At 40.0% G+C, this 13,871-nt stretch overlaps 1 protein-coding gene across 2 annotated transcripts; it reads left to right on the plus strand.

Moving 5' to 3' along the window:
* Window positions 1-2,904: 2,904 nt before the first annotated feature.
* LOC113033852 (kelch-like protein 10) lies at window positions 2,905-9,269 on the plus strand. Of its 2 annotated transcripts, none has more exons than XM_080308900.1 (5): window positions 2,905-3,467; window positions 5,351-5,837; window positions 6,834-7,412; window positions 8,538-8,687; window positions 8,922-9,269. In XM_080308900.1, exons 2-5 carry the CDS (start codon window positions 5,421-5,423, stop codon window positions 9,219-9,221), a joined length of 1,446 nt encoding a protein of 481 aa, XP_080165026.1. In that variant the 5' UTR covers window positions 2,905-3,467; window positions 5,351-5,420; the 3' UTR covers window positions 9,222-9,269. The 2 variants fall into 2 exon arrangements, with proteins under 2 accessions (XP_080165026.1, XP_026043790.2); XM_026188005.2 differs by lacking the exon at window positions 2,905-3,467 and adding an exon at window positions 3,989-4,417.
* Window positions 9,270-13,871: the final 4,602 nt, after the last annotated feature.

Consider the following 13,871-nt stretch of genomic DNA (forward strand, 5'->3'; position numbering starts at 1 on the left):
CGAGCATCTCACACTTCTGATGATCAGTTGTCTGCTTGACGTTTATTCAGCTGTGTAAAAACTATAACTTTAATCTCAGCCAAACCGATTTACTCAGGAACAAATAAAATACTGAAAAAACCCAAACAATAACATTTTTAAGTTATCTAAGTGACTTATATATCACGTTTAACCTGAGTAGCGAAAGACGGCGGTGGGTTTGAAAACGATTTGCCAGGAGTCCGGTGTTCTCACGGCTCTAGTGAGCCTTGAACCCCAGCTAGCTATCGAGCTAGTGGGTAACAGACGTCTCCGAAAATGTCGGGGCGCTTTTGAAAATATGTGGTGTCTTGATAAACTGAGCAGATATTTGAAGTTTACACAGCTACATTCTCTCCTGAAATATGTTAAACATTTATTTTGTGACCCAGAAAGAATAATAAGAGTAATATTAAAACTAACTAGCTGCTGCCATTTTTGGAAACTGAGCAGGGCCGCGCTATGAATTCTGGGACACTGCTTCTTCTTCTTCGGGGTTTAACGGCAGCTGGCATCGTTGTACATGCAGTGCTGCCATCTTCTGTTTCAGTCCGTTATTACACTCTCAAATCCTGCTACTTATTCCTGCGTCTTTTGGGATCTTACAAAGCTTCAAACGACGCGTCGACTATTAAATTAGTCTTCGACGATTTTGATAGTTGACGTAATCGTGACTAGTCGACTAATCGTGGCAGCCCTAGTATCGAACAGTTTTTTTAATTTAAAAAAAAACTCCAAGTGTGTACTTCTTATTATGTAGGCCAGGGGTGTCCAAACTTTTTGCAAAGAGGGCCAAATTTTATAAAGTGAAGACGCCTGGGGGCCAATGGTTCCTTTTGACTTTTTTTTTCATAACAAAGTTACATGAAAATACAATGAAGAACAATTTTAATAGTCACAATTACCCGTTATTTTTAAAATAGAAATGTACCTAAATAAAAAGACACTCAGGCAAGCATTTACAACTCTAAAGACACAATTCTGCCTTTCATTTATATCTGGAGAGTCAGACAACATTGAACAAACTGTATAGAATACCCTAAATTTCCATGAGTTTGCAATATCTTTGCCTAATGAACATTTAAACAGGCGTTATAAGTAATGAAAAGTGTTCTGTTATCAATAAAGTTTTTTTTAAAGTGAATTTCGCCCTTTGACTTTTACAAGACCTTTCAGGAAGCCAAAGTTTTTCACATACTGGAAGATTGCACAACTGGAAGTTCACTTGCTGCAAGAAATAAACACATTTGTAAATTTACACAATATGTACACAACACACTCAACTATGAATTAAGAGCATAACATCAACAGTTAAAACCAAATCTAAGATAAGATAAGATAAGATAAGATAGAACTTTATTAATCCCTCGGGTGGGTTCCTCTGGGAAATTCGACTTCCAAAAAAAAAAAAAGCACAGCAACGACCGAAGTTACAGTTACAGAATTGTTATATATATATATATATACACACACACACACACACACACACACACACACACACACACACACACACACACACACACACATATAAATACAGAGACAATATAAATAAAATATACGAAGGGGATAAATAGAATAAATAGGAATAAAAAATAAAAATACAAGTGAATTGCACATTTCAAGTATTGAGTCTATTGCACTGTTGACTATTTACAAAAAGTATTGCACAAGGTATTGTACAGTGAGGTGAAGAGGCACTACAGCTTAGTTGTTCCCCCCTCCTTTGTCCTCCTGTTTCCCCTCCCTCTCCCCTCCAGAGAGGAGTTAAACAGTCTGATGGCGTGTGGGACAAAGGAGTTTTTAAGTCTGTTAGTTCTTGTCTTGGGGAGAAGCAACCTGTCACTGAACAGACTCTTCTGATTGTTTATGGCCGTGTGCAGAGGATGCCCAGCATTGTTCATAATGTCCATCAGTTTCTTTAATGTCCTTTTCTCTGCCACTGTCACCAGAGTGTCCAGCTTCATGCCGACCACAGAGCTAGCCTTCCTGATCAGTTTCTCCAGCCTGGATGAGTCTTAAGAGTTTAACAAAATACGTTTCCTTTTGTGTATTGCATTAGCATGCTTTATGCTTTTTACTGTTCAGAAACACATGAGTAATGCAGGGATGTCACTCCTGGAGGCCTGCTCTTCATTTGATTCAACTGTGCTAAACCAGAAAGAACTAAAACATGCATAGCAGCTCTCCAGTACAGAATTTGGGCATCCCTGGACTAATGAGAGGGGTGATACTGAGATCTAGATTTTAGTAAAGCAATTAGGTCTGCTTTGAGGGCAGTGGTTGAGATGCATAAAATATCACGCAAGTGGGAGTCACTCATCCTTGATCTCAATCGGTTCTTGTTTAAGTTCATGACAGAGAATGTTTGCTCACACAAATATGTGGAACCAAATTGACCCTGTGTACGAGAAAATGCTAAATTCCTGGTTTGAGACCGGATGTGGGGTTGTACATTTCCGGTAGCTTGACTTTGCGGTCAATCGCTACTGCAAAGATATACTCCAAAATCATGTCCAAAACTCAAAAACGGAAAGATCGCGTTAAGTTACAAAGAGCAGAAGGTGGGAACACTCACCGCTGTTGTGTCATAAAAAATCTAATGATCAATTTTTACGTTTAAAGAGTTTAGATCGATCAGTTGTTTACATCACTCAACACAAGCAGAACTGCATTACTGCATGCAGAAGACACATCGTCCACATTCAGAAGCACATCTCTGTATAGTGACTGGTCTCGTGATTTAAACAGGCAGATGTTCAGCATTCAAACTACAGGTGAAGAATAGTCAAACCAGATGTTTCCCCCATTATGTCGAGATCAGCTAGTCAAGTACACACCTACACAGTAGGGCTGCACGATTAATCATTAGAAAATCACAATCTCGATTCATATTTATGTGCGATCTCATTTCCAAATGACAACGATTTAAAAAAAAAAAAAAAGAAAAAAAAAAAGACGACGATTGTACCGCATTTTGATCCGGGACGTAATCTGCATGAAAACAAGCGCTCACTCTTTCTGCTCAACAAATGACAAGGGCGGAGCCTTATACCACGTGATACAGAAGCTGTGCCGTGGGATGCTAAAATTAGCAGGGGAAAAACAACGGAGAGCACGTCAGGGATGACGAGAAAGTGACAGGAGAAAATCCGCCCCGGTCAACCACCCAAACATCAATAACGGGAACCTTATACAGCGCTTCCCTATACACGCTGAACTTCCGCAGGCACAAAGAAATTACGAAGGCTATCACTTATCACCTGACCAAAGATATGGCTCCCATCAACACTGTGCAAAACGAGGGATTTAGGAAAATGATCAACACCCTAGACAAACGCTGTCCCGCAACTATTTTTCTATTGTTGCACTACCTGCTCTATACACGCAGTGTCGAGCAATGGTGGAGACAGAATTTCAAGCAGTACAACATTTTGCGGCAACAACAAAACGTGAGACATTTGTTGTTTTTATGTTTATTTATTGTTTTTATGTTCAGTCTCAACTGTTACGAAGTTGATGTGCAGTTAATAAGTGCAATAAATATTTATACTGGAAAAGAGAATCGTGATCTCAATTCTAAGCCAAAAAATCGTGATTCTCATTTTATGCAAAATCGTGCAGCCCTACTGCAGACGATCTCCTCCGTGACGTCTCTCCTGTACAGTACAGAATCGCTGCATCGATTGCTAGCAGGGTGACTCTGAAGTGCACTACTGGATGTCCACGAAACGTTTTGCAGCGTCAAAAAATAAAATTGGCTACTTGATTTCACCTATCGCTGGTTAGTTTTAGAACATAACACCCGCTGTAAACGAGGGACAGCTGAGAAATATAACATTTGAATCCCTTTTCTCTTTTGCCCTGAGGTGCAGGGAAAAATATTAACAAGTCGATGAACATCATTTACAGATATATTGGGTAAATGCCCAAGACATCTATAGAAATGTAAATCGCTGCTTGATTAATTCATTTGCTTAACTTGTTTTGGACCGTAAACCAGGCGCGAATAGGACACCGGAAACAAAGCTCCCCAAAGGCGTTTCCGCACCGGAAGTAGCATATGCTAACGTGCACACAGTCAATTAACGGAATGATGCACTATGATTTTCAAATATAAACAGAGTAGTGACACTTTCCAGGCAGCATAAGTTAACGTAATCAGTAATTTAGACAAAGTACCTCACAAACTGTAGGCGGCTCTCTAAAGGAAAACACTAAACAGGAGATTTTTTAGAAGTTTAAACATCTTGAGTAACATCTGAATAATGACCAGCGCCCGTAGTACCGTCTTTAGGGAGCTTTTTCTGGATGGACAGGTTTGTGACTCTGTGATCCGAGCTGGAGATGTTGAGTTTAAAATTCACAGGATCATCCTCTGTAACTGCAGTGCATACTTCAGGTGAGCAGGCCTGTGTTGTTTGGCTGTGGTTGGTTCTGCATTTATCCTACTTCAAAGTTTTCATGTAACACAGTGCAGCAGGTATTGGGAGGTTTCAATGTTACACTGTACTTTTTGATCACTAGAAATGTTCTGGAGCAATTTTTAGGGGGGAAAAAAAAATCAGTCCTGTATTTTTATTTAGTTATTTATTTTGGGAGGTTTGTTGGGATACATATATAGTGTAGGTTTGTGTTTGACTCCACAATGAGCCGTTAAGAGGTAGTTTGAAAGATTACAGACGCTATAAACTGGCTTTCTGATTATATTTCATCAGCACGACAACAGCAGCAGCAGTTCTAATAAATTTGTGCACAAACTGGCCTGCACCAAAAGGACCACATCAGTGGTGATATTAGCTGTGCCTTCACCAGTTTAGCTGAAATTGTATGTCTAAATAGGCAGGTAATCAATTTAGGGCCAGACTGAGAGGTGGCCAATGATATGCCATTTCTGTTGCAGTGGGACATGTCCGCTCTTTCCAATTCTGTCTAGTCAGTAAATTTGATAATGTGAAATTCAGTTATTATATTTGCAGCTATTTAATGCCTGCTGTCCCCTGTCGCCCTAACCCTGTTACTGTATAGGAATATTTGCTACAATGCCTAGACAACTCTATATCTTTCTGTCTGTCTAAACATAGCAGCAATGCTGAATGTTTTTCTGCACATGTCTGAATAGATGACCTTAAATAGGAGATTGCCCATTTGAAATCAAGTCATTTTAGATTTTTGTTACTTTAATTTCATATCTCTTTGATCACAGCTTGCTCAAGTAAGCATGCAGCTGAAAAATTATACAAATGCTATTTAACTATGAGCTGCACGACATCAGGTACTTTTTAAGTTCCATGACAGAGAGACAATGTGAAAATGCTGATCTGAATCTGCACAGGGATCTCTTCTGCTACAAACCACTACCATCAAACAAGGTCTACAACTTCCCCACTGTGTCTCCAAAAGCAATGAGCCTCATTTTGGAATATGCCTATACCCAATCTGTTGTGGTGACGGAGGACAATGTACTGGAGCTGTTGGCGGAAGCAGACCACTTTATCGTGACTGGCATCATTCAAGCCTGCTGCGACTTCCTGGAGAGGAAGCTTTGTGTAAATAACTGCGTCAGTATCTACAATCTGGCACACTTACACAACTGTCCTGACCTCAGGGGAAAGGCCTTTCTCTACATCCTCCATCACTTTGAAGAGGTTGGTGCACTCTCCTTGGAGTTCCTTCAGCTCTCTGTGCAGCAACTATCAGATCTTATCGAGAATGATGAGCTCAATGTGAAGCAGGAGAGCACTGTGTTTGAGGCCATTCTCAGATGGATCAACTATTCCCCTGTGGAACGTGGGTGTGACATGCCCGCACTGCTCAAGCAGGTAACTGAAAATGGGATATCAATTTAATTGCTCCTCTAAGTGCATTTATTTTGTTTATTACTCAGTGAGGGGCTGTTGAATGAATGGTACAGTTTGAAAGTATAGAAAGCAACTTCCGCTGTAGCAATTTGAATTGGGAATAAAAAATAAAACATAAGCTTGATGCCTGATGCAAAAAAAAAAGAAGTTTGATTGTACACTATTGTGTTTACAGAGTTGGGTGTCCAGGCCGCCCACCTGCTCGCCCATCAGCCTTTTATGGCTGACGTGTAAAAAGCTAAAATTGCAATGGCAGAATTACTCAAACTTAAGGCTTGGTAATAGAGTTAATGTAGGGGAATCATTCTTCTTCATTCTTAATCACATTGGGGGGTGGTGGGGGGGGGGGGGTGTTTCTAATTCACTTGGGAGTGTGCATCAGAAGGTGCTCATCATTTAGTCCTTAATAAATTGTAAAAGTATTATTTACACTTGCGTCCAGATAAAACTGGCCGTTGATTTGTAGTTTCAGAAGTGCATTATTGATAATGTGTCTGAACTGCACTTTAGCTTTTCTGACAGAAAAGTTGACTATGCCCATCGTGTTCTGCCAGAACTTACTGACTGGACCTTAGGCATTTACAACAGGACAAACCCTCATTGTGGGACTTGTTTCTACAGCAGGAGGTTACTCAGTGCTCAGATAATGGCATTGAAACTTGACTGTGGCACCACTGCTTGTTTGGAGGTAATGCCATGACCTGCCTTTGTTGTTTGGCAGGTGATGCTGTGGCTCTTTACAGGTAATGTTAGGGTCTTTAAGGGCAATGCCACAGCTGATTGGAGGCAATGCCAGGAGCTACCATAGCTATCTGGGTGATTCCATGACATTTTGATTATAGGGATAGTGCTATACTTCACTAATGGGTGGTGGCATGGTGGCTACATCCAACTCTTATATACAGTCTAATGTTGTATTTCTTGCCTTTTCCCCTTATGATTCTTGTTTTCATCCAGGTCCGCCTACTATTAATACCCACTGAGTACTTGGTTGGCACTGTGAGCAGAAATGATGTGGTGAGTAGTAGTCCGGCATGCATGGATATGGTAACCACTGCCATGAAGATGCTAAATGAGTCCATTGTGGAGAGACCTATACCCCAAACACGCCTGCCGTCTGAAGTCTTATTGGCCATTGGTGGTCCTTTACCATTTGACAAGATTGAGATGTACAATGTTCGAGCTGACTACTGGGTGCCGCTGAGCTTGACACCGTGTCTGGGATTCTACGGTTATGCTTACCTCAATGGATGTGTCTATTGCATCGGAGGTTTTGATTTCACAAGCTATTCACGTCATGTGAGAAGGTTCAGCCTCACCAGCCAAACCTGGACAGAGGTGGGGCCGATGCATGAAGAGCGGGGCTTTCTCAGTGTGGCCACACTGAATGGCTGCATATATGCTATGGGCGGGTGCCAAAAGCAAAAGACACTGAAAAATGCAGAACGATATGAGCCTGACACCAACCAGTGGACTATGATTGCATCGATGCACAAGCGCAGGTCAGATGCTGGTGCTGCAACACTACACGGCAAGGTAAGTGGAATTGAGGTAGTGGAAGATCTCTGCCATGTTGGTTTTGTGGAGAAAGTGGTGGACAAAGTTAACTGGTAATGCTAACAACCTTGGTTAACAAGCTGCGTCAATAAAATGTACAGTCAAATAATTCCATTAGAAATGCACCAAAAGATGCCAATGCCTTAATCTGTCAGTAATAATAGATTAATAATAATGGATTGGATTTATATAGCGCTTTTCAAGGCACCCAAAGCACTTTACAATTCCACTATTCATTCACTCTCACATTCACACACTGGTGGAGGCAGCTACAGTTGTAGCCACAGCTGCCCTGGGGCAGACTGACAGAAGCGAGGCTGCCATATCGCGCCATCGGCCCCTCTGGCCATCACCAGTAGGCGGTAGGGTAAAATGTCTTGCCCAAGGACACAACGATCAGGACAGAGAGCCCAGGGATCAAACCAGCGACCTTCCGGTTACAGATACGCTTCCCAACCCCCCTGAGCCAAGGTCGCCCCACAAACGGGGTGACCTTGGCTCAGGGGGGTTGGGAAGTACACTTCCCAAAGCAGTCACAAACCCAAATTTTAGCCAGGACGCTATCCATATGGATTAGGTTTTTTTTGGTCTTTTGTGTCTGGCTGTAAAAATGATTTTTAAGGCTATGTAGTTGGATTTACAACATATGGGGATTTATTATCTTTTGGAGCCAGCCAACCAACGCATTTATGCACTGGAACATGAGCCCACAGTAAAATATTACTTTTCTGTGAGCTTCTGTGCAAAAAACATTTTTTTAATAGTCTTATAAAGCTGGCCAATGGGAGTAATTTTTAAAAAGTGAATATTTTTTTTTAGATTTATGTCTTTCCAAGCTCCTTAGAATACGATGACCTGGATGACTGAGAACCTTCACAGACATTTTTAGTGTTTGTAAGTTTTTTCTGGAAGCTGAAACATTTAATTCTAGTAAGGCAAGGCAAATTTATTTGTATAGCACAATTCAACAACAAGGTGATTCAAAGTGCTTTACAGAGACATTAGAAACAAAAACAGATAAAAGGCATGATTTAAAATTGATTAAAACAAGCAAGCAAACAAACTAACTAGTAATTTTGACTTAAACTTGATTTTAATTTCTAGGTGTACATTTTTGGTGGTGTTACTGAAGATGAACCTCTGTCATGTGCTGAGTCCTACAACCCTGACACCAACCAGTGGACACTGATCACACCCATGGAAACCGGGAGGAATGGGGGAGCCGTGGTCGCCTACAATAACGAAATCTTTGTAGTAAGAAGAGCTTAAAACATAATCTTATTACGGACAGAAATTCAAACATGGAATGTTTACTGTACCTGTATTTGGGAGTCTGTATTATTTTCCAAGTACCATGTACTGGGTTATTGGAATGTGATTTCTATAATTACCCTAGAATCAGATATTTTGGAATCTGGAGACCTATTTACTTTTTTACAACAGAACATTTTTACGTTACAGACTGTAACAAGTCCTTTGTCTGCACAGGTTGGTGGCTTTAACGGTATCACTCAGTTGCGTAGTGTCATCGCATATGACCCAAGAACAAGACGCTGGCGCAACGTTGCTCCCATGTTACACCCTCGTAAAAACTTCGGCATTGCAGTGCTGGAGGACCAGCTGTATGTGGTTGGAGGTTCCGACAATGGCGGCTTATTCTGCAATCTGGAGTGCTATGATGAAAAGACCAACAGGTGGTACATTGTCAGCGACAAAGGGATGACCCAAGGTGTTGTCAGTTGTTGCGTTCTGAAGCGACACCCCGATCTGACTGCTTATCTTCCATAATTATTTCACATAAAGAAATAAAGAAATACATTTTTCATCAATAAAAAACTGGCTGTTTCTCTGCTTAAGATCCTGAGGTCTGACATCCCAGTGAAAAAGTCTCTTTTAGCTGAACAGAGAACTTGAACTTTCTTTTCAACATGATGGGCATTGCAGCTTCCACATTTTATGGCCACAAGGGAGGTTAACAGCTATGATATTAAGATCCCATTGGTAAAAGTCAAATCGTTTCTTCACTAATAGGTGATCCATTCAAGCCGCCATCTTCATCTCTACCACCAGCGTTTAGCCAGCTCAACCATCTTCAATGTAGTTTTCTTGCCTACTTTAATGTCCAATTAAAGTAGATGAAATCCAATTAGAGTCACAAATTAGAGTTACTAAGGCTGACTGTAATCGGATCCACAGTTTATGAAGTGAATGCATCGTGTCACATCAGTAAGACTTGAAACTAGCAATGGGACATAAATTCTTCATAAACTGTTGAATTAGGTTATATATCACTTTACAGAAAGAACTTTTTTCCATGTAAATTTTACACAGATGTCATTTTGAATCTCTGCTGGCCTTAAGATATGAGGAAAGTTAAAGTTACTCCAGCTGTGGCGTCAACTTTCAGACGTCAGGCGTCAATTACCTTTTATCTTTTTTTTTTAAGACACTGTTTGAGAGAAATATTCATCATGTGTTTATTTCGATAGCAGAAACTTTTTTTTTTTTTTTGTAATTACTGGTTGATTCTAAACAACAGGGCAGCTTCCGTATACTCTGTATAATGTGTTTAAATATGATTGAGCTTCTTTTAGTAGTAGAAAGGGATGTCATTCATGCAGAAGTCAGGTTGCAGGCTCTCAAAGGTGCAGTCAGATGTGTCCATGGCACAGCGACCGCAGTGGCAACTCAAAGCCACAGGGTAGGTGACGATCGGGTCTACACCAGGTGGGCAGGCGGGAAGCTCAAATGTTTTATAGTACAGGTCCCGGTATGTGCACACATGCTGGTACACATTGCTGAATGGTATCTTGATGACAGGGTCCTAAAGGGAGGGGAAATGAAAACAGTGTCCTTACAAAAATGTTGTTATAACACTACAGAAGCAACTGTTTTTAAACAAGAAATTCACCTAAAATGTTAAATGAAGTTTCAAAGTCCTGGTTTTAGGCATAAAGTCTTACTGTTAAACTGTTGTGCATCACAGTGAGGGAAAGTTGATGCTTTCAATGAACCATGTGCCAACACAGTGCAGGGGAGCTACCTAAACGCTACTCCCACAGAGGTTGATTATCTTGTTAATAGTGTTACATCTTCAGTGCGTTCAAGTCTGCATACTGTGCTCCTCAAATTTAGAGCTAATGGACTCCCTGGTATAACTCACAAATGTACACCATAAAGTCATCAAATATACTTTTGGTTCTGAGGGATTTTTAAAAGTAGAAAGGGAGGCAGAGCCTTCAGCTTTCGGGGCCCTCTTCTGTGCAACCAGAGTCAGACACACTCTACTGTTAAGGCTTAAACCTTTTGGGGTTTTTTTTCATAAAACATATAGTTGGGCTGGATCAGGTGACTGAATCCTCCCTTAGTTACACTACAATAGGTCTAGCCTGCCGGAGGCTTCCCATGATGTGGTTTTATTGGATTTATTTTCTTATGCTCCACTCTGCTTTTAATCATTATTTATTATTAATCTTTGGCTCTTTTCCACAGTGTGTCTTTTTTCCCGTCTTCCTCCCCTCACCCAAAATGATATGTTCTTGTTTCACTTGAACAATACCACCTATGTTTGCACTTATGTAAGAACAAGTATCACTGCTATGGAGTTTTCATGTTTTGCATGCAGACTCAGGGCTGCTAGTCTCCTCTTGGCATTTTCTTATTTAAACATTGGTGACTTAGAACCTCAAAGTTTAGCAGCACTCTTTAGCAGCACTCTTTTTCCTTTTTCCATCAAACATTTCTTTCAGCCATCTGTTTTTATCAGTTTATATGTGGCTGTAATTAATCTACGGCAGACCCGACCATGTTTCCATGCTTTTCAGCATGCACTTTATTCACGCTTGTCGTTCACACACTGGCTGCAGCTTTCCAGCTTGCAGCCACAAACTCCAACATGAACAAACAGTCAGGACTGAATTCAGACTTTAAGCCAGCGAGGTGTGATTGTCGTCCACATGCGTCCGCCTACCTTGCAGCCGCACCGCAGACCACACCCCACCACAGTGGCTAATATTTATTCAATAACCACAAAGTACAAAAGATAAGATTAGATATTTTATTTTTCAAAGATACATGATTATACATAGAATAAAGAAAGGTTCTATAAAAATTACACATGGTGTAGAAAAACATTATAACATACAAATGAATGTTTTATGAAAATCTGACATGTTTATTCAAAGCATAAGAATAAAAGTTTTATACAGGGAGTGCAGAATTATTAGGCAAGTTGTATTTTTGAGGAATAATTTTATTATTGAACAACAACCATGTTCTCAATGAACCCAAAAAACTCATTAATATCAAAGCTGAATGTTTTTGGAAGTAGTTTTTAGTTTGTTTTTAGTTTTAGCTATTTTAGGGGGATATCTGTGTGTGCAGGTGACTATAACTGTGCATAATTATTAGGCAACTTAACAAAAAACAAATATATACCCATTTCAATTATTTATTTTTACCAGTGACACCAATATAACATCTCCACATTCACAAATATACATTTCTGACATTCAAAAACAAAACAAAAACAAATCAGCGACCAATATAGCCACCTTTCTTTGCAAGGACACTCAAAAGCCTGCCATCCATGGATTCTGTCAGTGTTTGGATCTGTTCACCATCAACATTGCGTGCAGCAGCAACCACAGCCTCCCAGACACTGTTCAGAGAGGTGTACTGTTTTCCCTCCTTGTAAATCTCACATTTGATGATGGACCACAGGTTCTCAATGGGGTTCAGATCAGGTGAACAAGGAGGCCATGTCATTAGTTTTTCTTCTTTTATACCCTTTCAAATTCAAATTTTATTTGTCACGTACACAGTCATACACAGTACGATATGTAGTGAAATGCTTGGACAACTGCTCGTGACCTAAAGAAAACAAAAAAGGAAAAGGCTATGAATAAGACAGGAAATAAATATGAAAAATTAAAAAGGGTAAATTTAACTAGGAAGGAATAAAATATAAATTAAGGTTAAAAATGAAATAACTGTACAACACAAATTAGAATGAAGGGTAAATTTAACTGGGAAAGAATAAGATAAAAAAAAAAAAAAAAATATATATATATATATATATATATATATATATATATATATATATATATATATATATATATATATATATATATATCTCTTGCCAGCCACGCTGTGGAGTACTTGGACGTGTGTGATGGAGCATTGTCCTGCATGAAAATCATGTTTTTCTTGAAGGATGCAGACTTCTTCCTGTACCACTGCTTGAAGAAGGTGTCTTCCAGAAACTGGCAGTAGGACTGGGAGTTGAGCTTGACTCCATCCTCAACCCGAAAAAGCCCCACAAGCTCATCTTTGATGATACCAGCCCAAACCAGTACTCCACCTCCACCTTGCTGGCGTCTGAGTCGGACTGGAGCTCTCTGCCCTTTACCAATCCAGCCACGGGCCCATCCATCTGGCCCATCAAGACTCACTCTCATTTCATCAGTCCATAAAACCTTAGAAAAACCAGTCTTGAGATATTTCTTGGCCCAGTCTTGACGTTTCAGCTTGTGTGTCTTGTTCAGTGGTGGTCGTCTTTCAGCCTTTCTTACCTTGGCCATGTCTCTGAGTATTGCACACCTTGTGCTTTTGGGCACTCCAGTGATGTTGCAGCTCTGAAATATGGCCAAACTGGTGGCAAGTGGCATCTTGGCAGCTGCACGCTTGACTTTTCTCAGTTCATGGGCAGTTATTTTGCACCTTGGTTTTTCCACACGCTTCTTGCGACCCTGTTGACTATTTTGAATGAAACGCTTGATTGTTCGATGATCACGCTTCAGAAGCTTTGCAATTTTGAGACTGCTGCATCCCTCTGCAAGATATCTCACTATTTTTGACTTTTCTGAGCCTGTCAAGTCCTTCTTTTGACCCATTTTGCCAAAGGAAAGGACGTTGCCTAATAATTATGCACACCTGATATAGGGTGTTGATGTCATTAGACCACACCCCTTCTCATTACAGAGATGCACATCACCTAATATGCTTAATTGGTAGTAGGCTTTCGAGCCTATACAGCTTGGAGTAAGACAACATGCATGAAGAGGATGATGTGGACAAAATACTCATTTGCCTAATAATTCTGCACTCCCTGTAAAAATCATGTTCTTTGATGATCATGTCAATAAAATCATGTTTCACATTTTAAAACATACGGTACTTAGAAAAGTGTTCACAAAAATGGTTTTAGAGAACTCACACACATTTTTACTTTTTCCACAGTGCCTGTATGCCTCTTCCAAAACTTTGGGCTTTTCACCCTCACACACAATAATAATATTAAAATAATATTTGTACATAAAAATAAAAATGTTCAAATCTAAATTCTGATTCTAATGAATGAGAATACTTTATCAAATCCTAAGGAAATTATAAGGTTACAGTTGCTCCAAGACAATGAGAACAGTAACAGACTGCATA

Source organism: Astatotilapia calliptera, chromosome 12 (assembly GCF_964374335.1).
Source record: "Astatotilapia calliptera chromosome 12, fAstCal68.1, whole genome shotgun sequence".
NCBI lineage: Eukaryota > Metazoa > Chordata > Actinopteri > Cichliformes > Cichlidae > Astatotilapia > Astatotilapia calliptera.

Coding starts and splice junctions, on each gene's coding strand:
- LOC113033852 (XM_026188005.2), top strand. CDS start 4,284: ATGACCAGCGCCCGTAGTACCGTCTTTAGGGAGCTTTTTCTGGATGGA. Junction 4,418..5,350: donor AACTGCAGTGCATACTTCAG/GTGAGCAGGCCT, acceptor GAATCTGCACAG/GGATCTCTTCTGCTACAAAC. Junction 8,688..8,921: donor ACAATAACGAAATCTTTGTA/GTAAGAAGAGCT, acceptor TTGTCTGCACAG/GTTGGTGGCTTTAACGGTAT.